General features: G+C 46.5%; 1 protein-coding gene across 4 annotated transcripts in view; it reads right to left on the bottom strand.

Moving 5' to 3' along the window:
• LOC124035998 (cotranscriptional regulator FAM172A homolog) overlaps positions 1-26,737 on the bottom strand; it is a 221,709-nt gene extending 194,972 nt beyond the window's left edge. Inside the window, exons 1-6 of one of the 4 annotated variants that reach the window (XM_046350020.1) lie at positions 24,083-26,737; positions 23,251-23,403; positions 19,735-19,836; positions 16,987-17,087; positions 6,726-6,791; positions 5,472-5,663 (exon numbers count right to left, since the gene is read on the bottom strand). In XM_046350020.1, the coding sequence (XP_046205976.1) occupies positions 5,472-5,663; positions 6,726-6,791; positions 16,987-17,087; positions 19,735-19,836; positions 23,251-23,362 (573 nt within the window). In that variant the 5' untranslated portion in view covers positions 23,363-23,403; positions 24,083-26,737. Of the gene's footprint in view, positions 1-5,471; positions 5,664-6,725; positions 6,792-16,986; positions 17,088-19,734; positions 19,837-23,250; positions 23,404-23,557; positions 23,760-23,818; positions 24,010-24,082 lie in introns of those variants that run through there. The other 3 variants (XM_046350023.1, XM_046350022.1, XM_046350021.1) reach the window with 3 other exon arrangements.

The raw sequence follows: 26,737 nt of genomic DNA on the forward strand, positions 1-26,737 counted from the left end.
ATTTCAAGGCCTACCTTCAAACTCAGTGCCTCTTTGCTTGACATCACAGGAAAATCAAAAAAGAAATCAGCCAAGTCTGGTTCATCCTTGGGAGCAATTTCCAAATGCATGAAGGTACCACGTTCAGCTGTACTAACAATAGTACGCAGGTATAAACACCATGGGACCACGCAGCCATCATACCACTCAGGAAGGAGATGCATTCTGTCTCCTAGAGATGAACCTACTTTGGTGCGAAAAGTGCAAATCAATCCCAGAACAACAGCAAAGGACCTTGTTTCAGATGCTAGAGGAAATAGGTACAAAAGTACCTATATCCACAGTAAAATGAGTCCTATACCAACATAACCTGAAATGCCGCTCAGCAAGGAAGAAGCCTCTGCTCAAAAACTGTCATAAAAAAACTACGGTTTGCAACTGCACATGGGGACAAAGGTGTACTTTGTTTGGCCATAATGACCATAGTTATGTTTGGAGGAAAAAGGGGGAGGCTTGCAAACCGAAGAACACCATCCCAACCGAGGAGCACGGGGATGGCAGCATCATATTGTGGGGGTGCTTTGCTGCAGGAGTGACTGGTTCACTTCACAAAATAGACAGCATAATGAGGATGGAAAAGTGTGTGGATATATTGAAGCAACATCTCAAGACATCAGTCAGTTGTGGAAAAATGGCTTAAGGACAACAAAGTCAAGGTATTGGAGTGGCCATCACAAAGACCTGACCTCAATCCTATAGGACATTTGTGGGCAGAACTGAAAAAGCGTATGCGAACAAGGAGGCCTACAAACCTGACTCAGTTACACCATTTCTGTCATGAGGAATGGGACAAAATTCACCCAACTTATTGTGGGAAGCTTTTAATGGCTATGCTACCAAATACTAATTGAGTGTATGTAAACTTCTGACCCACTGGGAATGTGATGAAGGAAATACAAGCTGAAATAAATCATTCTCTCTTCCCACTATTCTGACATTTCACATTCTTAACTATTATTAAGTTAACGGTCTAAAATGTTCTAAATGCTCTGCAATTGTGCATTTGGTTTAGCTTCTTGCAAAATCAAGCTTCTCTTGCTAAAAGCAGAGAAACCTCTCCTGGATCAAGAGCCTTGCGGTCTTATATTTGTTTGTGCGTGTAACTGGGAGTAGCAGTTTTGAGTTACTTGTGTAACTTTGCGAGCAGGAATGTCTGTCCTGCAAAAAGTTTCTATCAGACATTGTATAAGGTGAATGCACCAATTTGTAAGTCGCTCTGGATAAGAGCGTCTGCTAAATGACTTAAATGTAAATGTTAAATGTATAAAATGTTCGCTATTCGCTCATTAGCATTTAGCTAGCATTCCCTATGGGATTTAACATGTACTTGTTGTCATTGCTAACCTTCAGATTACAGATGCTCAGTGGGGTTTGAAATTGCGGCCCTTGTGTTCAGTGCCGGTATTACCGAATACCCTTGTATGAGACAAGGTTGGTATGAAGGTATGGCAATCTGGATACCGCCAAAGCCTAGTTTGTGTGTACATGTGGGCGTGCGTTTGCCTAGTTGCATGTTATCCTGAATATTGCAGACAGTATGTGACAGCATTTCCTATCGCTCCCCTTCAACCATGAATGACAGTGTTTGTGTACTGCACCAATCCACTCACAATCCCAGGTGACTACTAGAACCCAGCACTGCTAAACACATCCTGCCCACATCCTCTTCTCTCTTCTCTCTTCCTCTATTCTTTCTTTCCCCTTTCCCTCACTCTTACCACTGGTCGGTTGTCCTCTTTTCTACCTTCCTTCCTTCCTTCCTTTCCCTTGCTCTCCCTCTTTCTCTATCAAAATGCAGCCTTGACAGGGCCAGAAGGTAATGATACAGCTGCCATGACGCAACAAGCAGACCTGTCCACTGTCAAGAATTGAAATCATGAAGGAATAAGCTGTCATTAAGAGGGCCTCTCCCTGCAGTGGAGCTGTCAGCCCGGCTGCCTCCCTCCACCCCTCTTCTCCTCTCCTGCCTCCCAACTCTGCCTGTGCTGCCACTGGGGCCCGCGCTGGAGTGGGCTCCCCTCGCCTGTCACTTTACAGCCAGGCTCTGGGAATAGCGCCATTTCCACACCATCCGCAACGACTGTGCCGAGTGTGAGGGAGAGTGGTGTGAGTGGTGAAGTGTGTGTGTTCGTGCATGTTCTGTGTGTGTGTGTGTGTGAGTATGGATACATGCGCCTGTGCGCGCGTGTGTGTGTGTGTGTGTGTGTGTGTGTGTGTGTGTGTGTGTGTGTGTGTGTGTGTGTGTGTGTGTGTGTGTGTGTGTGTGTGTGTGTGTGTGTGTGTGTGTGTGTGTGTGTGTGTGTGTGTGTGTGTGTGTGTGTGTGTGTGTGTGTGTGGCAGTGTATTCACACATACAATATCTTAGTAGTCATAAACGGCAAGGTATAGCTGTCATATATAGCTGGTATAGCTGTCATAACTGGGCGTCGATTGTTTTGAAACCACACACTCAGGCATTGCTTATTTAATTGTCATAGTCTTGGTGACAGTGTGATAGCTTGTCATAGACGTAGGTACAGCATACTTGTTATCCATAGTGGACACTAGGGCTAGTCGTTTTCACTGTGGCTACTGATATAGCCTAAAGGTTGGCGTCACAGAAATAAGTATGTTTTGAGTAAGGCAGGTCTGATGGTGAGAGCCAGGGAAGGTTGCCCTCAGATTCACCCCTGATGGGGGAGAGGCACATGCCCGGTCAAGGGGGGCGTCTGGGGTCTGATTAACCAGCGCAAACTCCTTTTCCCACAATCCACGGCTTTGCCAGAACTGATCCCATTGGACAGGAGAGCGGGGGCTAAGTGTGGCTTCAAAGGAGGACAGAGAGGAATGAAAAGTGGGGGTTTTCTACCGCTGACATATACATGGTGTGAATTCCCCTCTGCCCGGCGATATGGCTGCTCGTGCGTGGGTGCATCCGTGTGTGTGTATATGTGTGTGTTGTATGGCTAAACGGCTCTCATTGTCTCCATTAGAACACACTGGCAATGACTACGGACCGCACGGTTCCTCTGCATCTCGTGGTAGTACACACAGGGGGTAACGCATGGAGTCGGGTGGGGTGAATGAATTGTATCCACGGAATGGCCTTTGTTAGAAAACAGTATAACAGTTTATTATAGCAGAGCACCATTCTGGAATGGTTACCACATAAGGAGAGGGAGCACCTATATCAGTCCCGCCTACACTTTAGCCTCCTCAGACAGTACACACTGCGCCGTTCAATATCCTGGACACGACAGCTCTCTGTGGATCTATACAGCTCTCCAAGAGAGGATTCTTCCGGACAGGAAAGGGGAGAAAATGAGAGAAGAGTGGAGGACATGATGAATCTGCAGCGGGAGGTTCCACTTGATCTCCTGGTCGGCCATGTGTTAATCAGCGCACCTGAGATGAGAGGCGGAGATAAACGTCTCCTCGTAGAGCCGGGCTAGAGCTACCACTCGGGTCGTCAGAGAGGGAACTGTCGGTCTGCCTCGCTTCCGCTTTTCCTAACCACGTAACCAGAGTTTTTCCCTGGTCTGGTCATAACTCCTGGCTTCCCTCCTAAGACCCTTGCAATCTCAGAGGCCTCACAATTGGGTCAGTTGCGCATTTACACTACTAATGGATAAGGTTGTGATTGGGAGAGGAGGAACTGATCCTAGATCTGTACCTAGGGGGGAATTTCACTAGGAAGCGCCAACAGCAGTGGCTAATAGGTATCCAGCCACATCCCAGTGTAAAGCCAGAGTGGAAGGACTTCCTGTAAATGCCATGATGACCATGTGTCAAAGGCGTAAGGATTACGGCTCCTTGTTTTATCATGATGAATGGACACGGGCTACACTCACAGCGGTCTCTATATCTCGCCTGTCACTTTGCGTCTGAGGAACGCAACTCTCCGGGAAAATGTAATAATAACCAGTCGTACTGTAACACACACGTCTGCTCCAGTCGCGCTGGCAAATAAACCTGGTCGTCTGCGCAAGTCTTTATGACATTTAGAAGGCGGGAGAGAGGGAGAAAGCAGGGATCTCCCCTAAGTCAATTTGAACGGTGGGACGATTAAATTAGGCAGGTAGCTTAGGCCAGGTTGACAAATGAGCGCTGTGATGAGGGGGGAAATAAGAGTGTGGAGAGCCGGGGCTTCCGGGCACACTGACGCAGTCCTGCCGTACACAAGGGCACGGAGAGAAGAAATGAGAATCTAAATTACACTTCACACAACATCGGCATCACAGCTCGCGCTAAAACTTCACCTGGGTTTACACATTATGGATGAAAAATCTGTGTAGGAATGTGGCTGTCCTAAAATAGGGGTTTTCATTGGAGAGAGCCCGAACAAAAAAACAATAGAATACCTCTTAGAGAAGGAAGTGAAAGGAGATACTCGAGGTGGTCTCAAAGCTTCCCCAGTCCCTTAGGCCTCGTGGACTCCTAAAGGCCTTTCTTCACTACCTCACATCACTACCATTATTTACAACAACATACTGCTTCCACCCCCCCACTCCAAACCTTGGGTATCTCTAGGGTACATGCTCGTGAAGCAGGGCACGGCCCAGGATGCCTTCCAAGGCATCTCTCTTCGAGAGAGAGGGGGTGTGAGAGCGAGACGGAGAGAGGTAGAAAGAGAGAGAGAGAGAGAGAGAGAGAGAGAGAGAGAGAGAGAGAGAGAGAGAGAGAGAGAGAGAGAGAGAGAGAGAGGGAGAGAGAGAGAGAGAGAGAGAGAGAGAGAGAGAGAGAGAGAGAGAGCGAGAGATGCAGAGAGAGAGAGAGATGCAGAGAGAGAGATAGAGTGTGTTTGTGTGTGCCGTGTTGAGGGGGGAGCCACGCTGATCAGGGAGCACGGTGATGTGAAGCTGCAGCAGACCTGAGGGCTGACCTGCAGCTAAGACTCCACACAGACAGACAGGCAGACAGAGAGAGAGAGGCAGAGAGAGAGAGAGAGAGAGATAATCACAGCCTATAACACTGAACTGCAGCGCCACACAGGGGAATACAAAGAGAGAGAGATGGGGGGGTTGAACAAGATGCATGTACAGAAATAGGCTACAGGCCTGCATACTCTCACAATAACCCGTTTATAAATTGACAAAGTACTTAACACAAATCAAACTGAAACCAAGAAATATATACACCACAGAAACACAGAATCACGTTCTATGTCCCTTACACACACACACACACACACACACACACACACACACACACACAGCAGCCTAGACTCATCTAAAAAGCCAAGCTACAGCCCTAACCAACCAGGCTGCCATAGGTCACAAGGCCACACCCAGGTCTGCCATTGACGAAGACCCATACCTAAACACAATCTGCAGAGCCCACCCCATGGTTACCCCATGGTAACCCCATCCACCCCTACCAACCTAACACCTCTGTACCCCTGGCAGGTTACCCCCCCCCCCCCACAGTGTCACCCGGGTGGGCGGCGCCCCTACCTCCTGGGCGCGGGTGATGAAGGGGATCTGTGTTCCTGAGTCAAGGTCTTGGTTGATGATGAGGCGTCGTGCCCACTGGCCGGCCCGGACCACCCCGCAACCCTGGATGAGCACCAGCAGCTTGGCAGGGTTGGACATGGCATCAGCACTCAGGTAGATGAAGCTCCTGGGCTCCTCCGCTGTGGCATCCACCTGGTCACATGACACAATATCATCCTTTCGTTAGTGCTGCAATTTGAACAAATATGTCATCAAATTCATTTTCTGAAGTACAGTACTCGGGAAGGCCCTGCTAGCATGTTTTTGGAAGGAAGGGTGGGTGGGAAGGAGGGTCTGACATCCTCCGTAGTAACGAATAAGTCCAGTGCGTGTCCTCAACTGCCCTTGGATGGACGAGGTCCCCAGCGTGCCTAGAGGAATCTCTGAGGAGACACGCACTGTCCATAAAAACCATGGGTGGCAGCTGCAGGAACTTAATCCAAGCAGACAAAGAAAAAGGGGAGGGGGAGAAATCTCAGCCTTTCTTCTCTTTCTTTCTCTTGTTCCCTCCTTCTATACTTGGCCCTGGTTAATCTGCTTAAAATCTGCGGTCACAAGTTCAACTCGAGGCAGGTGGACGGACCCACCACTACCACACACCCACGGAACAGTGCGATATTCCGGCGGAATAATGAGATAAATAGGGCAGGCAGAGTGTAAAAGTGTACAGGTGTAATAAAAAACTGGGTTAGCGCGGTGATTTATAGGTTGTTAGCGCCGTTAACGGCTCCTCCCTGCGCCAGAACAACAGAGGTCGTAAACATTCACTATGAACAGGGAGAGAGAAATGCTAAGAGGAAAAGGACCAATCTTCCTCAGGAACGAAGAGCAACGGGGAGGGGGGGAGTCAAGCCTGTGTTGAATGTTGGGATGAGCAGAGAGCTAGAATGCTAGAATGGTCCAGTAAGCAGGGAATCAAGTCCCTTTTGAGAGCGTTTGAATGCAAAACAGATTAAGCAACAGCTTTTCCTGACTCGGGAGACAACGTGTCACAAATACAGTTTGTTTGTTGATGAGACACTTTTGGACAAAGCGAGAGAAATCAAAAGGCGTATTTCCTTCTCATCCGATCCTAGTTTTTTTCCGCGGGACACTCAACATCATAATCATTCTCGGAAGCCGACGCATTTACGTCAACTTTCACGTCTAATATCCCCTATAATCTTTAAAGGCCTGAAAGCCTCTGGGTTTTTTTGTTCACTCGCAAATACTTACCGGCACGATTTCCTTTGTCAGGTTGCACTTTGTCTCCAGCAGTTGGTAAACATAACGAGTGATAATCTGAAAAAAATAAAAAATAATCAGCATTATTCGCAACGAACACAACAACGGCACAGTTTTGCGGTACACACCTCATGTTGATGTCACTACCAAATCCATGTACAGCAACACATTAAGAACAGCATGCAGCTTGAGTGAGGAATCATGTACTTTTACTTGGTTCGTGTACACAGTGTATAGTCAGTGTATTTGGCCCCTAGACAGACAGGCAGTACTGTATGTGTGAGCTAATTGAAAGTTTGATTATTATTTCATTTCTTTGCAGGGACAGAGCACATTAATCAACGTTTCAGTAAACGTGCCGGTTTTAGTGTGTTCGGAGTTGGACGAGCCGCGATCTTGGAGCTCAGAGCAGTCCCGGTATAGAGGGAATGGAAGCCAAGGGAGGAAATCTGTGACACAAGCACAGAGCTGATGCAAGACATGTTTATCCTCCCAGCCACAGCACCGAGGAACTTGTATACAGTGCAATTTCAACCCCAGGACAACGGTTTCATGGTTCAATGACATCAACAACTTTCTTTCTTTTTTAACCCCGTCTCCTCCCCTTTCTCTCTCTCTCCCTCCCGTTCGGACTCCTCGGGCAGCTGAAAACACAAGGGCTTTTGTGGCGTCGTTTGGTTTGGAAGCGTTTGAGAGAGGGATGAGGGAGGGGGAGAGGAAAAACCTTTCTGCCGGTCGTGTTTTGGCGTGTTTGTAGCGGATGATGATGATGATATCTCAGCTGTGGGGGTTTGTGGGGTATTACTGGGGGTGTTTATCAGACGTGCCCAGCCTGGCATGGAGTTGCAGGAATGTGGTCGAGTGGCCCAATCCGGGTGGGCGAGGACAAGGGGCGTGTGGTGTGGCATTGTGTTGGTGAGGTCTGTGGCGCCTGGGGGACGTCTGCTGTGACCACAGGAACAGCTGGACAGGTCAGAGTCAGGTCCCTCCCTGTCCTCTGTGTTTGTGTTCGCTTTAGCTGGACTCCCTGGAGCCGCGCAGGAGACCAAGGGGCTGGGAGGGAGAGATGGGGCGCCGTGGAGGCAGAGCGTGTCAGGTCTGAGCCCTGAGACACACAGTAGACCAAGGGGCTGGGAGGGAGAGATGGGGCACCGTGGAGGCAGAGCGTGTCAGGTCTGAGCCCAGAGACACACAGGAGACCAAGGGGCTGGGAGGGAGAGATGGGGCGCCGTGGAGGCAGAGCGTGTCAGGTCTGAGCCCTGAGACAGACAGGAGACCAAGGGGCTGGGAGGGAGAGATGGGGCGCCGTGGAGGCAGAGCGTGTCAGGTCTGAGCCCTGAGACACACAGGAGACCAAGGGGCTGGGAGGGAGAGATGGGGTGCCGTGGAGGCAGAGCGTGTCAGGTCTGAACCCTGAGACACACAGGAGACCAAGGGGCTGGGAGGGAGAGATGGGGCACCGTGGAGGCAGAGCGTGTCAGGTCTGAGCCCAGAGACACACAGGAGACCAAGGGGCTGGGAGGGAGAGATGGGGCGCCGTGGAGGCAGAGCGTGTCAGGTCTGAGCCCTGAGACAGACAGGAGGCCAAGGGGCTGGGAGGGAGAGATGGGGCGCCGTGGAGGCAGAGCATGTCAGGTCTGAGCCCTGAGACACACAGGAGACCAAGGGGCTGGGAGGGAGAGATGGGGTGCCGTGGAGGCAGAGCGTGTCAGGTCTGAACCCTGAGACACACGGGAGACCAAGGGGCTGGGAGGGAGAGATGGGGCGCCGTGGAGGCAGAGCGTGTCAGGTCTGAGCCCTGAGACAGACAGAAGACCAAGGGGTTGGGAGGGAGATATGAAGCGCCGTGGAAGTTCAGCATTCAAAGCCCACAGTCTCATCGAAGCAAAGTCAGAGGGCAAAGGCTAAAACCAATCATTATAACCACATGCTCTTTTAAAGCCTAAAGAAAGTCATCGCTGACCTGATTATGTGTCTAAAGAAACACATTATGGACAAATGATGCCGTGAGATACGATTAGGAGGGATTAGCCAATCGCAGGCCTGGCGGACAGGCCAAATGAGATGACAGATTTGACCATTTGACCCGCTAGATGAGGAACGCTCCGAACGCTAAGAGATATAGCTGTGGCTAACATCAGCTAATTCACTGAATGTCAGGCTCCCCGATGAAGACTAAAATGATTGCGAGGCTCAATATGCAAGTTTTTAATGGCATCAATAACCCAAGCAGGAAATTTCATTTGTGCTACATTTGTTCAGTGCCTCAGGTGGCCTGAAAACCATCTGATGTGGAAAAAGAGAAGGAATGGGGGAGGTGGGGGAAGTGGACTGGGAGCGTGTGTGTGTGTGTGTGTGTGTGTGTGTGTGTGTGTGTGTGTGTGTGTGTGTGTGTGTGTGTGTGTGTGTGTGTGTGTGTGTGTGTGTGTGTGTGTGTGTGTGTGTGTGTGTGTGTGTGTGTGTGTGTGTGTGTGTGTGTGTGTGTACGCCTATGTAGACAGCGCGTGCATGAAGCATTAGTGTAGATGTGCTGTTTCACGTGTGTCCGTCCGCCGGTACACAGAGGTCTTTGTTCAGGTTGACAGACAGGCCCAGGGTCAGGATACAGGGGCTTGCTGATTGGAGTCAGATGAGGAAGCACAGCTCTGAGATCAGTATCACTCCAGGCCCGGATGAACGAGAGAGGGAGTCCACACACAAGCCCAAAATAACAAACCCCACAGAGGACTTTTTAATTTATTTTACCCTTATTTATTATTTTACAAGGTAAGATGACTGAGAACATATTCTCATTTACAGCAATGACCTGGGGAATAGTTACAGGGGAGAGGAGGGGAGATGAATGAGCCAATTGGGACCAGGGGATGATTAGGTGACCATGATGGTCTGAGTGACAGCTTGGGAATTTAGACAGGACACCGGGGGTTAACACCCCTACTCTTACGATAAGTGCCATGGGATCTTTAGTGACCACAGAGTGTCAGGACACCCGTTTAACGTCCCATCCGAAAGACGGCTCTCGACACAGGGCAACGTCCCTTATTACTGCCCTGGGGTATTTGGAATATTGTTTTGGAGACCGTCCAACACCACTTCCAGCAGCATCTGGTCTCCCATCCAGAGACCGACCAGGAACCATCTTGCTTTGCTTCAGAGGCAAGCCAGCAGAGGGATGCTGCTGGCAACATGGTCAACTTAGATGACATGGTTACAGAGTCAAAATATCATATGCTGATGGGAGCTGTTAACCAACCACCACACACACACACTACAAGAAACGTCACTACTACGAGAAAATGGCTACCATCACCGCGTGGGCCTCAGCCATCTCTCTCTGCAGCCGATCAGCGGCATAAGCTACAGCACTTTGTCACATCATTAACACAGTGTTATTAGTCTTATAATGAAAGGCCTGGCCCTGCAGGTAGTGGAGGAGTGCTAAGTGGTTCTGTCTCTCTCTCTCCCTGGAGCTATGTCTGTCTGGGGCTGGTGCTGCTGAGGTTGATTGTGATAGTGGGGGTGCACTCAACACTGACGGGGATTGGGGACATTTGGCTGATGCCCCCCCCCCCAAAAAAAACAGCCCAACTGTCAAATTTAGACATGCTGCCGGTATTACTTAAACTACTCGCCGTGGCAAAAATGACAGCGTGGCCAAGTGTGGCGAGGAAGACGCATTTACCCCTGACCCCGTTGAACCTGGGACATCAGTTGGATGGTGTCTCCACATGTCTCTGAGAGCAGCGTAGCGGTCACCACCTCCACATCAAGGTCTCTACTCATTATCAAGGCCAGTCGTTTCTCAACAGACCCTTCCGTCTCCCTTTCTCTGGGGGCCTATGTGGTTCGTTTTAGGGGAAGTGCTGTGGTGACGTACCCCATGGTGCCCCAGGAACCAGGAGGAGAGGAAGGAAGGATTTAAAGGAGGGATCAGTCTGTGGGGGGGGGGGTAATCCTAGGGAGCATGTGTGTGGCCGGTGCCAGCTCCCACTGCGGTAGACTGCTGAGATTGGAGGGAGGGTGAGTGGGTGACTGGCCTTGACCGAGCGCTTTTCACTGAGTGGGCGAGCGATAGGCACCTCTCCTACCCTTCTCCTCTTCTCTCTACTGCCCCCTTCCCCCAGTTAAGGCCTTAATGAAGACCACTGTGACGGTAAGTCGATCTGTTTGTAAACTAACCTGGTGGAAAAACCCTCTTCAAATTAACAGGTGAGGGCCTTCCTCAGATAGAGAGGGATGAAAGAGAGAGAGGGGGGGGGGGGTAGAATCCAGACCTCCCACATTGTGTAATGCTCTGATTACTCCAGTCATGCTTGGTCCAGCTGACCTTTCGAGGTGATAAGGAGATGATCCACCGGATATGGGGGTGGGGGAGAGGAGGGGGGGGATAGGTGGGAGAGGAGGGGGTGAGTGTTGCCCCGGACAAGGGAGGTGGGGGGAGAGGTGGGGATGAGGGTTACAACTAGGGTTACAAAGCAATCAGTCATTTTCCCAAATTTCCAGAATCTTCAGCAATTTTGGTAATTAACAGAAAATCTACAGCAATCTATTGTAATTTATACTTGGATATTTTTTTTGAAACAATTATTCACATATTTTATTCATTTATTTTATCTGTGTCCATATTGTCCATACAGTTATAGTAGCTATACCATATGGTTCAATATAAAATAGCTTAATTCATGAAAAAAAGCACCTAATCAACAATGGCATTATTACCTCTGCAGCTTGTCCAACTATTTACTTTTTTCACAACTGGCACCAACAGTTTGATGCCAGAATATTAACAACAAATACATACTGATAATGTGTACAAAAACATAAAGGAAATTTCATGCAGAAACCCTGATATTAAACAGAACTGGTATTCACTAAATTGATGGTTGATATTTCGGATAATGTTTTACAGCTTTGTCATTCTCATTTTTAGTTAAAAATCATCTAATTCAATCATTTCATATATTTTACATGTGATGATGCCACACAGAGGGACAGAGATAATTACAGACGCCTGTGATCATCTGAAGTACCCAAAAGGGCCACTAGATGTCTTGTGATGGGTTACATAAAATCCTTGAAAGAAACCAACATTCTGGTAGTTTACTGGTAAACTTCTAAAGTTTCCAGTAAAATACCCTCCCCTTTGCAACCCTAGTTACAACTGACAGGGGGGGGGGGGGGGGGGGGGTTACCCCCGGGTCTGACCGTAGCTCAAAAGCCCAAACACAGACCACAAGTTGCTTTGGAGCACGCCTGCCCTGCTCTGTCCAGTGGTGGCTAGCGATGTGGACCTGAGGAATGGGAGAGTGCCCTATTGACTGAAACTGGCTGGTTTAAGTATCGCTCTACCGCCACACTTCCCAAAAAGAGAGACAGACAGAGAGGGAACGACAGACAGACGGAGAAAGAGTGAGAGACACACACACGAGAGCAGGCGGGTCCGGAGCTCTCTCTAAAAGCCACTTATGCAGAGAGGAGGCACACGGCGACGATATCAAAGCTGTTTACATAATGAAAGTGAGGAGAGCTCGGCATGGTTACAGTGACAGGGCCCGGAAAAGAAACGCTTCTTCTTTACGGAAGAATAGAAAAAGATGAAGAAAATCCCCAAACAACAACAAAAAGACAACGGCAGCAGTAAAGCAAAGCTACAGGAGAAGAGAGCAAAAGGAAGAATAGTGTTTATTTTAAGGGTTGGCTTGTCTAACATCAGGCTGAGATTTAAAATAGAGTCAATTGTTGTCTTACTTCAGCCCCCTCCCACCTCGTCTTTTTATCAGTGGGGTATATGGAAGAACAAAGCTGATGCACTCCCAAAGCAATTCCCACAAGGTCCCTGTGTTGTGTCTGCCTGTATCTGGGGGAAGTTTGTTCTCCGGAGAGTGGGAGGGAGAGAGGGGGGGGGGTCTGCATGGAGGCTCATCTCACTTCCTCTCCCTCTCTCCCTCCTCTCAGGCTACGCACTGTGCCGCGCTGCACTCCTTAATGGCAGTCTAATGACCACCTCAGGTGTTACCTCAGAAGCCGGCCGAGGGATAATTCACTTTTAAAGTACGACGCCGTGGCTGCCTGTGCTTAGGCTCTCCTCCCTTCCCCACCTACCCTCCCTCCCTCCCTCTCAACCAGCCGCGCTGTGGGGTTCGAGGAGTGATGAGATGCGATAAATCAAGAGAGACAGCTGCCATTTTGCTCCTCTTTAGAGGGATCCTCTTAACTTCCAAAACAAAACGTCCGTGACTGATAGGAGTGTGTGGGCTCGCCGTTGCCATCGCACGCCCTGCTTCCCCATCTCGCTCACGGGTATACAGTAGAGCAGAGGCCTACCGCTTCCTCCCCAGGTGGGTGAAGGTGTCCGTTTCATCATTACACATCAGTTCTACACTCCTTTCAAAAGGTAACATGACCATACTCGTGACGATATAAAACACCAGATTGCGGATTAAATCAGCATGTACTGTTCATACGATCAATTCAACTGCATGTACAGCACACACAGGACCCACTGGTGTTAACTAGTAGCTTTGAGCTCGTCTTCGCAAAACTGGCTCTACTGTATAAAGGGCTGAGCCAACGATACACACGGCAGAGAGGGAGAGAGAGCGAAACACACAAAGAGAGAGAGATCTTCACAATACAGCCATCTGGCTGGGCCCAGGTTCATTAGAATATTGTGTGTGTGTGTGTGTGTCATTCCACAGATGCAGGGAGGTGGGGAGAAAAATCCTCATTTATTAACAGCTTAATTCAGTTCCATCTGGGCCTGGCATCATGCTTGTCATCTATCAGGGGGAACTATCACTTACAGCAACAATTACACTTTCACTGAGCCCTACAGGGCCCAGGTCACCCTATTTCTACACACACAGGCATGCAAGAACGTGCACCCAAACACAAGCATAACCGCAAAGGTAATCCTGGAACACACACACGAACAATAGCTTATGAAGAACTGCAGAAGTGTGCATGCATGCACGCACACACACACACACACACACACACTTGCTGAAATAGACAGACACAGCTCCAAGGGGTACTAGATAGCGTTCAATGATGCAGATCAAACAATGATCTCTCATTCGTGTGTGTGTGTTTGTGTGTGTGTGTGTGTGTAGCGGGTTCGGCTAAGACAATAGTGGGAAATATTAACACGGGGAGAACGTGGATCGGCTGACTGAGCACGAGGCAGGCGTTTCAATTTCCCCCGCAGCCCCCAGAGGCCCCCCCCCCACACACACACACACACAGTAAGTTAATGCCTCCATCTCTCTGTTTTCCAGTCAATATCAACACCAGGACAGAACGGGTGAGGCTGAGGGGAAGGGGATCGCTCTGCTGGGCTTCAACTAGCTTCAGTTCACTACCAGGTTGTGGTTCACTCAACGGTCAAATAAAATACATCTCCTTTGAAACAACGATCAGCACTAAATGACGATGGGAATATAACTAGCATACCGTCCCCCGCCGTGCCTGTGTGTGCAGCGTAGCCTGGCGCTGCGTAGCGATGCTGCCTGGGTTCCTGTCGTATTAATGGAGACGTCAGAGCGGGGATGCTCTTGCCCCTGTTCCCTGGCCGATGGAGGCTTTTTCATGCATTAGGTTTAATCTGGCTGACAACATGCAGAGAAGACCAGGGCTTTCACACACGCCACTCACACAGATACCAGAACAAACAGCCTTTAATCGCTGTACAAGGTCTTATCCAAACAGGGAGAACAGATGTGACGCTTCTGCCGCTCACACACACGCACGCGCGCACACACACACACACACACACACACACACACCCCCACACACACACACCCCCCCCCACGTACCCACAGGGATCGACACAATAGCAGTTTATTCAACAAACAGCACCTTAAAATATTGGCTTCGTGAGGCTGGTATTCAGAGGTTTTCAAACAACTCAATTCAATATGCTAATTCACCACAAACTGGGACATCATGAAAACCCGTTCTTGCAGAGTACAGTGAAGGATTTGTGCTCCTTGGAAAGATCTTTGCATTTAGCTGTAAAATATATAAATAAAATGAGAATAATTATTAAAATCTGGGCCCACAATGCAATGCCCCTGCATTCAACCCCAGCTGCGAATCTTTCCTCCATGCCGGCCATCGAGACATCGTCCGCCCATTCAGACGAGGCTGAAGTGCAAATTGGACATCTGGTGCTGTGATGCCTCTCACAATGTGGCCGCCATTTCTTCCTAGCACTGCACTGTCATAGCTAGCTCTGCTCTGAAGACTGGCAGGGCCACCGAAGAGAGGGAGGGAGGGAGAGCGAGAGAGACAGAGGCAGAGAGAGACAGAGAGAGTGAGGGAGAGACAGAAAGAGAGAGATGATGCTAGCCCCACCCAAGCGGGTTGGGTGGGCGCTCTCTTGCTCATACACCCCCAACCCCAGAGACAGTCATGGAAGGGCATAGCATCTCCTTGCTTCCCTTTCCACCCCTGCACAATGCATATTGGGTAGTGCACCCACTCCAAGGCGATTGGTTGATCGAGGGCATGCACGCTTCAGGACGGCCATTGTTGTGAACGAGGGCTCTCAGCTGCCGGATCTTTTTGCGCTCACCTCTAAACCTTGAATTACCCAAGGCCTGATCACTCTCACACACACACACACACACACACACACACACACACACACACACACACACACACACACACACACACACACACACACACACACACACACACACACACACAGGAGTCCTAACCAACAAAAGCCACGCAACTCTCTGTAACTCTACTCCAATATCTCGTTATCACCGCTAGCTTCACCATCGGCAAAGCCTTTACGTTCTCAATGAACGAGACGCCGCCTCTTTTAAACCACAGAATGTCAACACCGTATTAGCTCCGTAACGAATTGACTAAACGCCTGATGCCTGATGTCTGAGTTCAGGAAGTTTAAATGACTGTTCTCGGGACTACTCCAAAATGTTTGCTTCCAGCGTTTCAGATGCTGGCGAGATACCAGCAGGAGAAAGGGAGCCTTCAACAAAAGGCGAGTTCACAAAGGACGTACCTGGATTAGAAATGAAACACACAGGTAATCCCACCAAAGAGTCCATCTTTTCGCTTTGAACTTGAAAGGACGCAGGGAACAATTAAAAGCAAAATAGCAGGGTTGCAAATGAAACAAAGTGTTTACCAAAGAAAAGCATTGGTTTGGGATTAGCTCAGGCATATTGCATGGGTTGAGATGGAGTGAACGCAAAGGGAACTTTTGGGTGAGGTGTGACAGTGTGATGGGTACGTCGCACGTCAGTCAGTGCGTCAGTCCCGTCCGTCTGTCAGGGGCTAACCTAGCCTTCAGGCTGGTAATCCTGACAAACGGATATCAAATACAATTGTATTGGTCACTTACATATCTTTAGCAGACGTTATTGCAGGTGTGGCGATATACAGTATGTAGGCCTACATTGTGTGACATATGAGCTCTGTGCAGCCGCGTCTCCATATACCAGAATACTTACCGACTCAGTAGCACACACACACACACACACACACACACACACACACACACACACACACACACACACACACACACACACACACACACACACACACACACACACACACACACACACACACACACACACACACACACACACACACACACACACACACACACACGCACGCTAGAGCAGTGAAAGTGTCGAGGGCCTGGTGGGATTAAGGGTGTTTTGAATGTGAAGGTGTAAACAGCAAGAACGCTGAGCCAGTTATAAATCAGGGCTTGATCACTCAAAACAACACACACACACACACACACAAAGACAGGCATCCACCACTGCTGCCAAGGAGGATCCACCACGTCCTGCCAACCACCGTGCCCACAAACACACATCACTCTCAAGAGATGTGCCAGGCAGAGCCAAACAGAAGACAACTCAGAGAAATAAAAGAACACACACAGTCATGTGACATGGTGTGTGCGTTCAATACCGCTCTGAATCAAATGAGAATTATTCCATCTGGGGAGCACAGATACAACAAAATCAACATCAAAGTTTTGCCCTTAATAATACAAAATGGCAGGGATCTATTCTCTCATTTACTTATTCAAATTCAGGGATCCATTGCTTTCCTCTTCCATGTTGTAATGAACTTCCTATCCTATAGTAAAAGGGACATTTTTCAGTAAAAACAAAAGTAAATAATGACAATATGACGTACGCCCTGATGATCGACAGACAGAGGTAGAGAGGGATGACGACTGGGGATGAGCAGCAACAGTACCTACCTCTCCCAGGGCCTCGTAGCGTTTCTGGTTCCACCGGTGGAGATCCTCCCGGGCGTTGAACGCATACGCCTCGCCCGTCGTGGTGTGCCTCAACCTGCCCTCTGATAGGCAGACAGACCGAGGGAGAGAGGCACAGAGAGATGGAGAGACACACAGACAGAGACAGACAGAGGGACAAACAGAGAGACGTACAGACAGGAACCGACAGGTAGACAGGAAGATAGACAAAGGGAAAGATGGAAGGACAGACAGAAACAAAGTTAATTGAGGCCAATCATTGAGACTGTTTGAAACCCTGTCCAGGGGGGAGAAGTGGGGAAACTTCTTTCAGTATCTCAAGTGTTTCTGTGCCGGGGTAGGGGTCAATCTAGCAAACAAATTGGAACATAACTTACAAATTGAAAAATCCTCGGAGAAAATAGCAGGCAGTTTCAAATTCATGGGCTGACTATCAATTAATCAATCCCAGTAGCCATTCAAAATGGAACCGGCCTCAACTATAAGCGTTCAACGGTGTTTGGAACATGCATGGCCGAAGGGTCTGGAAGGAAAACGCTGGACCAATTCCTCAGGTTCCCGAAAGTCAGGGAAAACTAAAACGCTGTTCAAACCGACTGCCGCTTAATTATGTCAGGAAAGCTAATGATAGTGTGAGGCGTGGAGCAGCGGTAGGAGAGGGGGGAAATCTGGTGCTAGGTTTCTACCTCCGTACGGACATGCTGAAGTAGTTCCGCCCTGTCAAAAGAAGCAAACTAGCTTTGACCTTCCGTTCAAACTGAGCCCCATGCTTTTCTGCACCCCTCTCCCTCCACGCAATTAAAAGCGTTTGTGCCGCCGCCCCCCCCCCCCCCCCCCCCCATCTGGCAGGTACATGGCCCGGGGATACGGAGCGCTCTTTCCAGTCACGAGTCCAACGGCCTTCTGGGACGTCTGGCAGCTCAGGCCCAGACAGCAGGTGTGGCGTAAACTCGCTCTCCTTCTCATTCCTTCTTTATCTCTCGCTCTCTCCTTTTTTTTACTCCTCGTCACATTTCTCTGTAGCCACATCCACCTGAGATGTAAGGAGGAGAGAGAGAACACCACAACTGTTCCCCACGCTGCCTTTGAGGCTGGGCTTTGAATGGCAGCCAATCAGCATTCACTCTCATTGACCCTGGCAACTCCAATGCCACCGCTCTCTACCAGGCCTAGCCAAGCGGGGAGTGACTGGGTGCAGTGTATGTGCATTAGGAGTTACATTACGGGCAAAAGTGGTTGAATCATTGGGTGGAAACTAGGGATACAAACACAAATTCATAGTTTACAGGGGAGAACTTTTTAACACCTGTGTTTATTTTCATAGCCCAGGATCATTTTACAATAACAGCCAAATGAGGAACAAGCAGAGAATAATGTGATGAGGGAGAGAGCAATTCTAGACTAGTAGCTTTTTCAAGCTAAACAATTATCCCTGCGTCGGTTTAATGCCTCCAAATACAGAGGTTTACAATGAGGCCATCTATCCTTCCGTTGACACGGCAACATAAAGCACAAAACAGTGTTCAATTTAATTGTGACCTCTTAACGACTGCAAAACGCATAACGCTGAAAAACTCAAAAGTACACAACCCAAATAGCCGGAGGGTCTCATACTTTCTCAATTATTCCGCAACGGCAAACCCCAACCCCCCCAAAAAAGCATCACGTTTAGATAAAAGATGGCATAAGCATTTTCATCTCTCCCTAAATTGCACCACTTTACAACCGGTTATCGTGTGATAAATCTTACACTGCTTACTCGCCCGACCTTACAACATTTTGCTTTCATCGTTAGCTGTTAGACAACATTTAGCACCGAAAAGCCGGTTTGTCAACACGGAGAACTAATAGCTAGCTTGTGCCTAAGAGATGTGCACCGGGGGGGGGGGTCGGTTTAAAAAGGAGCCCTTAGAAATGTACCTTGAAGAAATCAATTATACATTCACGATGGAGAGAGGAGAGATCTACGAAGCAACGGTGTGTGTGTGTGTGTGCGCGTGTGCATACGTGCGCGTGTGTATACGAGAGTTCAGCTCCATCGCCTCCACAACACGGCCTCTCAGAGGATTACGTTTCCGCAACTTTTCTCCCCTTTTCTAGCATAATTAGCATGCCGTTCTCGATTTTGGCGCTTAATTAGGTGTACATAACCTTGGATTTCCAGTAATGAAAAACCGGAGGGCTACTGTGATGAAGCCATCATCTTTATAATTAAGATACCTGTATCAACTGTACACAGCCTCCTATATATTCATTTCATGGTCATATTTATTTTTACACTATATAGACGTAGGCTAACTTTGCTGCTGGAGTGAAGAATACCGTACAGTCATGGCAGCGCTGAGCCGGAGGGACTTTAGTTTGAATAGAAATTATATTCTTGGAGAGGAGAGGGAAGAAAGACACCCAGGCAGGCTCCTCAGAAGTGGCAGCCCGGGCCTGTTCTTAGGCCAGGTTATGCAAATCCTCCGTCAGATTGAGAGCAAGGCTGAGTAGGTTACTGACAGGCCGTATAGTACACAACATGTCCTCAGCCACAGTACAGCCACACAGTCAGCAGAGACTGTGACAGAGAGAGAGACTGTGACAGAGAGAGAGAGAGAGATCAGTGCAGGAGAAAGAAAGGAGGAGGGAGAGAGGCCACTGGGGGAATATTAAGAGCCAAACACACCAGGCCTCCACCTGGGATAGAATAATCCATACATACAGAATATAAATGATATGACTTACGCTCGTTGAAGGCATACTCAAACTCTTCAAGCGTCTTGGGGAAATTGAGCGGAGGTTCGTCCTTCTTCATGAGTTCGTCCAGGTCTATCCTGGACAACAGGTCTGGGTCAGGTGTGGGGAGGGACACAAAAAAATCTATATTATCTACTTTTGCACTTAGCCTTGCTAAAACACAGAGGGCGGCCTTTTCGTGGTGCAAAATCATGGTACAAAGTGCAAAAAAAATACCATAAACCTTAATTAGCATAATTTAATTGGACATTTTTTCTTCAACAATGTGTCATATAAGGAGGCAACTACTTATGTATTGCTCAGTTTAAACTCTTTACAAACATTTTCATTCTTATAAACACACATTGTTTTAAATTAAATCACACTGCGAGATTGAGGTTTACAGTGGTTTTCCGCACTTTGCGCAATGATTTTGCAACACGAACATGTTGAATCAAAGGCAGTCATACAGAATATAGGCCTAGCTTCATCTCATCTCTTGCTTAATGTTTGTTCGTTTTTTATGGATCCCAGGACTCCCAGGGGCCATACTTGTGAACTTTTGCTTAGACCATGGCTTAAACCATTAGTCTAAAATGGCTAGCTGTTAGCTTTTCTCACAGGTCAACCTGGCCACATTACCCACAATGCTGAGGACCCCCAGCTGAGCAGACAATTATCCGGTAACAAAATGACAAATCAACCCATCAGAGTCCTTAAAAAGTTGAGCCCCCATCCAATTGCATTTGTTCAACAGGTCAAATTGGCCACCAGAAAAGCAGATTGTTAAACCAGCCATCTGCTTGGTTTCATTTCTTACCCATGGTCTAAGTGAAGTGTGCCAATATATTGTTGCATGATGCTTCATTGACTAGGCTACGGTTTCCCGCATACATGACAAAATTACACGGGTTTTGCACATCCATTTAACACGCATCCATGCACTGAAAAAGACGAGGAGAATTATATAACACCTAACTTTGCATTCAGACATCGCACAAGTCAAAGACTCTCGCGATGTGGTCACATAGCAGTCATACTGCTAGCCTGGAGTGGTTAGTGTGACCCATTAAAGTAATCTACTCCATGGTGTTGGCATATGGTGGCTTTGAGTTGGAATCCCATTTTGGTCAAGATCATTTTTAAAAGGAGAAAACCCTCCATTGCTGGTCCTCAATTGAAATAGAGCAAATGTGACGAAGTAGCCGGTTATCAAGACCCATAAAAAAACGGAAAGTGTCATTTTGCCTATATTCATTATGGTGACTGATTTTTTTCTGTATTAGACCTATCCATAACCTGTGTTTTGGTCTGAGTGTTGCCTGCACTTCGATTCACAGTACAACCACAAAACAGCTATTTAAACCGACGTTTGGCTATCGTGTCCAAAAAAAGGGTGTCGATATAGGTGTGCACAGCTAAAAACACACCCATGACAATGAAGAACGCTCTGTTCTTGATCAGAATGTCTATATAGGCTAGGCCAGTCAGTCGATAGCATGTTACAAAATTGACAGGAAAGCACAATCAAATGATGTCTTTTACTGCATTGGCGTGGTGGGAAAAGTACCCAATTGTCATACTTAAGTGACTGTCACTTAACATACTGTGACAATTGTTGCTGAGGGGACCATCTTGGTTGAACAGACTGTAACTAATTAAAAAAGGCTAGGTATTCAGTGCTATTGTAGTGTTTCCTCTCATTATAGCATCATAATATACACGATCACTAATTGGGCCTATTACAAAAGGAAACAAAACCTAGGCTATTGGACGTGGTTAGCGGTCATAACAACAAAACACTGGCGGCAGGGTAGTCTAGTGGTTAGAGCGTTGGGACTAGTAAGCGGAAGGTTGCAAGTTCAAACCCCCGAGCTGACAAGGTACAAATCTGTCGTTCTTCCCCTGAACAGGCAGTTAACCCACTGTTCCTAGGCCGTCATTGAAAATAAGAATTTGTTCTTAACTGACTTGCCTAGTTAAATAAAGGTAAAATAAAAAAATTGCTACATACCTTTTTTGACTTTTACATTAGCAATACCCTTCGAATAATATAACTTATGCCTCATGAGCTTAGTTCAACTGTGTTACCCCACCAGAACACAACATATAATCTTGTTAACTCCATTATTGTTTGTTAACAAAGAAACGTAAACACACCGTATAGCCTCAAAACATGGTTAAAACCATCATTTTGATATTCAGGGACGTCCTTGCACCCATAGCGCTGTATGAATTATTATTATTTTTTGCCTGATTCCCAAATACATTTTTCTCCTTTTTTGTTTTCCAGGTTTTGGGGGAACATTTATTTATTTATACTTATTTAATAGAAAAACAACCAAATTGGATGTTCTAAGTCCATAAAAATGCTTAAACCACATCAGGAGACCACTTTGAGATCTGGAAAATAAATCGAACACATTTGGATTTTGGGGTGTAGTTACCCTTTTACTGCCATTGTTTTTGATTAGTGGTGTTTCTGCAGAGTTCATATAATTGCAGAGTTTGCAAAACAAATGGCCACTGGATTGATGCAAATAATCATGATATCATTCTGCCAGGTAGGCATATGCTACATGGTAGTTAAAATATAACCAGGTTACAATTAGCATCATTGCTAACAGCTACAGAAAGTGTAGACATGCACACATGCGCGCGCGCACACGTACACGCACACACAGAGAGAAATAAGCTTTTTGTGCTTATAGAACATTTCTGGGATATTTTATTTTATCTCATGAAACATGGGACCAACACTTTATATGTTGCGTTTGTATTTTTGTTCAGTATAAGTTCAATAAATGTAGTTTTCCTACGACGTTCAATAGATTTTTGAATATTGTTGAATTCTGTGATTCTGTCCGCGTTCTTCACAATGCAGACTTCATAGGGCCTTAAGAGTGGTTACAATACTTCAGCCCCATCCCTCAGCTGTTTACCAAAACGGAGGTGTTGCTTTGTTATTGTTTGAACTACATATTGCCCCTTTAATAGTCTCCCGATCTGTTCCATATAAATGGTTGGTGTTTAGCCTTTATAGGGAAAATCATCCTAAATAGGCCTAGGCTTTACCAGTAAACTCAAACGTGGCTGTGTGTCCCATCTATACTGGAAACTGTAGGAAAGAAAGCAGTTGTTGAGAGGAAAACATCTCTAACCGATAGGCTTCAGCCTAAGAGAGCAAACACATTTCTCCCTGTAGCAGGATCAGACTAAAGTCCTTCCTACTCTAATAGACTAAAGTCCCCTCTGCAAACAAATGTTGATGCAAACAGTAGGCCTAGCTGACAGACAGGAGCGGGCTGAAGATAGTTATGATGAACCCACCTCCACAACTTACACTTTTCACAAGTCTCCATTCACCCCGATAACACACAATACCTTGGACACCAATGAACACACGTTTACTCGTTTATCAATTACTTTTAAGCTGTGGGTGTGCAATGCGAAAGACAACATTTTCAGGGTACTATACACAAACACCCAGTCACTCATCTGCACAAGGAAGGAAATACCAGTTACCTAGTTGCTCACCTTTCAGGGCAGTAGTTTTCTCTTTATTCTCTTGGCCGGGAATCTGGGCCATAGTTATCCACAAAATGAACAGTATAAAATGACAGGGTCGAGTAAGCATAGATCTTCTCTTCTTGTGGATCACTGATGGTTTGCGTTACTCTACATGGAAGGGAATAGAAAATGATTGGTTGTTTGCAGAACAGTAGTTAGTTACAATGTACTTTAACAACGAAATTGTTTGTATTGTAGAGGTACATTATAGTGAAGGCAGCACATTCGTTTGTATTAATAGTAAAAAGGAATGATTTCACACAGGTATGCAGAAGGCATGGTATCCATCTTGAGTAACGTTAGTTCGCCAGGCACACAGAACAAACCACTTCCCCTGACAATTTCATTTCTTGACACCACTGTTGTAACCACACTGCACCGTGCGGTACCATAACGACTATCGTGGAGTTATTGCATAGCCTAATTTAATGTGGACTATTTAGCTAGCGAAACAATTAACATGCAGAAGTGTGCAACTTAGTTAACTAGCTAGCCACCTTAGCTAGCTGAAATACCAACATACATTGCCTTGCAAAAAACGCGTATGTTATAATTTATACAAAGCAGGGCGAGCGACTGTCTGGGTCGAAAGACAGACACGGGCAACCCATATGTATTCATGCACAAAACAACAACCAAACGCTAGGGACTGAGAGTGCATGCATGCCAGCGAAGGCACGTCCAAGAGAGAAGCATTCGTTTCACACGTGTTCACGGCCGAAGTAAAACGCCAGTGAGACGCTACTTTATTTCACAGTCATGCATTTATTTAGCTTCAAACACATACCACCACTACAAGCGAATATCCCAAAAAATATCAATAAGCCAGCACCCCCTGCTTCCTTAAAATTTACAACAACAAAAAAAAACAGGAAGGGAATCTCAGAATTGGAAGCTTCCGGGTTACCGAGACAACCACCCGGAAGGAATATTTAAAGGGACAGCTCCACGCTGTTTCACCCACCATGTTTCACATTGGAATAATCAGATGTGTACACATTCGATATACATTCTATTTTCTCATCCTATGCGCCCCCCCCACCACCACCACCAGCACATCCCTGCAACACTGTTTTCAAAAGTATAAGCAGTTTTAATCCTCCTAAATAAACACTATATCCCAAAGGCGGGATAGGTCTACTGTTTGAATAACTATGTGTCCTTACATTTGCTCAGGGGTATCAAAGACTCATGTCCTGGAGAAGCATATTCTCATCCTGAACATTAGAATGAAGCTCTTCTTTGGAATTCCCTCCCGTTTAGACAAAACCAAATCAAAGCTTCCATTCTGTCCTGAGAATAGAGGAGAGAAGCCCATTATGTAAACCCTCAAATCTTACAGGAGCAGTGGCTTAATACACTTCTACACCAATATGAAAAGAATGATTTGCTTTTCGTTATTTTATATTAAATGTAAGCAGCACAGTTTTTCAGATGGAGCAAAATAATAGTTTTGTTGTTGTTAGTATAAGTATTCTACTTGTAGTTCATATACTGTATGTATCCTACTGATCACACATTTGAATGAAACTCTGAAAAACAGCAACATATCTGTCTGGTTGACACACTATGTATGTGCAGCGGAATAAATAGCAATGTAATGTGATGAAATCATGAAGAAAATATATTTATTCTTTTCATGTTTAATTCTGGTAGATTCTGTCTCATCTCATGAATAAGAAAATACAGAAAACCTGGAAACAAAAAGTATCACAAATCACAAGCTATGCTCTCAGCGCACAAATGTCTGACTGATGTTAGATGGTGGGACACATTCTGGTGACATTGTGTAATCATAACACATATTTTCCTCTAAATCGGGGGATTTGAAGTTACTTTTTTTGGGGAACTGGGAAAGAAATATGCTGACACCAATGCCTTTACACAAGCTTCTTCAACTTCAGTGATCACATAGTCCCTGGATAAACATATTCTCAAGCAAACAAACTCTGCCTCCAATCCAGAAACCTGTCCCGTGGATGTGCACCAAAAATATGAAATCCCAGTGATAACAAACAAGGAGAAGAGAGTGTGTCTCTGGGTACACATACATGAAATCATTCATGCAAGTACACACACACACGCAGGCAAGCCCACACACACACACACACACACACACGCACACATGCAGGCGAGCACACACACGTATTCACACACCCAGGGTTTGGAAGTAACCAATAACATGCAATCGGTTACATGTCATTTATTTTCTTTTTTTAACTAACTGCAATCAGTAACATTACCAACATTTCTTTTGTAATCAGATCAGATTACAGATACTTTTGAAAAAATACATGATTACTTCTTGGATTACTTTTAAATTCAGAAAATACATAATGACATCTTTTTCTTTTCTCAATGACATTCAACTCAGCATTGAAAAACAAATGCTCAAGATTAAGTTTGATCCACCTGAGGGAGTCTGACCACAAGTCATTTGATGGATCCTTTTTGTCTTCTAATGCCTCTTAAAACCCTTCACACTCAAGTTATAAAATACAATGTTACAGTGTTAGGCTTTCACGGGGTAATTCAGAGGAAAAATATCGTAATTTTGGAGAGTCATGAGTGCATTTAGGTGCGTGTTTCCGCAGCAAATGTCCTTCACAATAAACAAACATAGGCTCATTCTGTTCAGAACGACCCAGGGGTGTGACGCCATGTCATCTTCTAACTGTACATCAAACATGGGGATCGTGATTTGGAAATGTGAGGTGCTTGTATGACATCAAAGTGGTATTTATTCTAATCCTCAACGTCTCATCTTTCAAAATACATCGAGTCATTTTAATTTACAGCATTTCCCTCACTCAGACATCAAAAATGTTGCAATTTGTGCCCGATTACTGGGAGGGATGGGGAAACCTCTTGTCATGCGCGACGCTCAAATTCAGAACAGCTGTCAGTCAAACCCCATACTGTGCCAGATCCAGAGCTCTGACATCATGTATAGCATTTTACTGTACAGCCATTACATTTCAATTTAGGCACTTGTTAAAAATCTGCAATTGTCACTCCCTATACGGGTATGAGTGTAAAGGGCTACATGGAAAGTAATCCAAAAGCAAATGAAATTAATCAGATTTTACTTTACCTTTATTTAACTAGGCAAGTCAGTTAAGAACAAATTCTTATTTTCAATGACAGCCTAGGAACAGTGGGTTAACTCCCTGTTCTGGGGCAGAACAACATATTTGTACTGTGACAGCTTGGGGGTTTGAACTTGCAACCTTCCTGTTACTAGTCCAACGCTCTAACCACTAGGCTACCCTGCCTAGCGGGTAATCCAAAAGTTGCGTTACTGATAACAACTTTGGACAGGGAACTAGTAACGGATAACATTTTGAAAGTAACGTACACACACACACAGCTTCTCTCTTAGCTGTACTGCACAGACGTTACAATGTTTCTCGTTTAACACAAAAGGCCTTTTGGAGGAAGG

This window comes from Oncorhynchus gorbuscha, linkage group LG05 (assembly GCF_021184085.1).
Source record: "Oncorhynchus gorbuscha isolate QuinsamMale2020 ecotype Even-year linkage group LG05, OgorEven_v1.0, whole genome shotgun sequence".
In the NCBI taxonomy this organism is placed as follows: domain Eukaryota; kingdom Metazoa; phylum Chordata; class Actinopteri; order Salmoniformes; family Salmonidae; genus Oncorhynchus; species Oncorhynchus gorbuscha.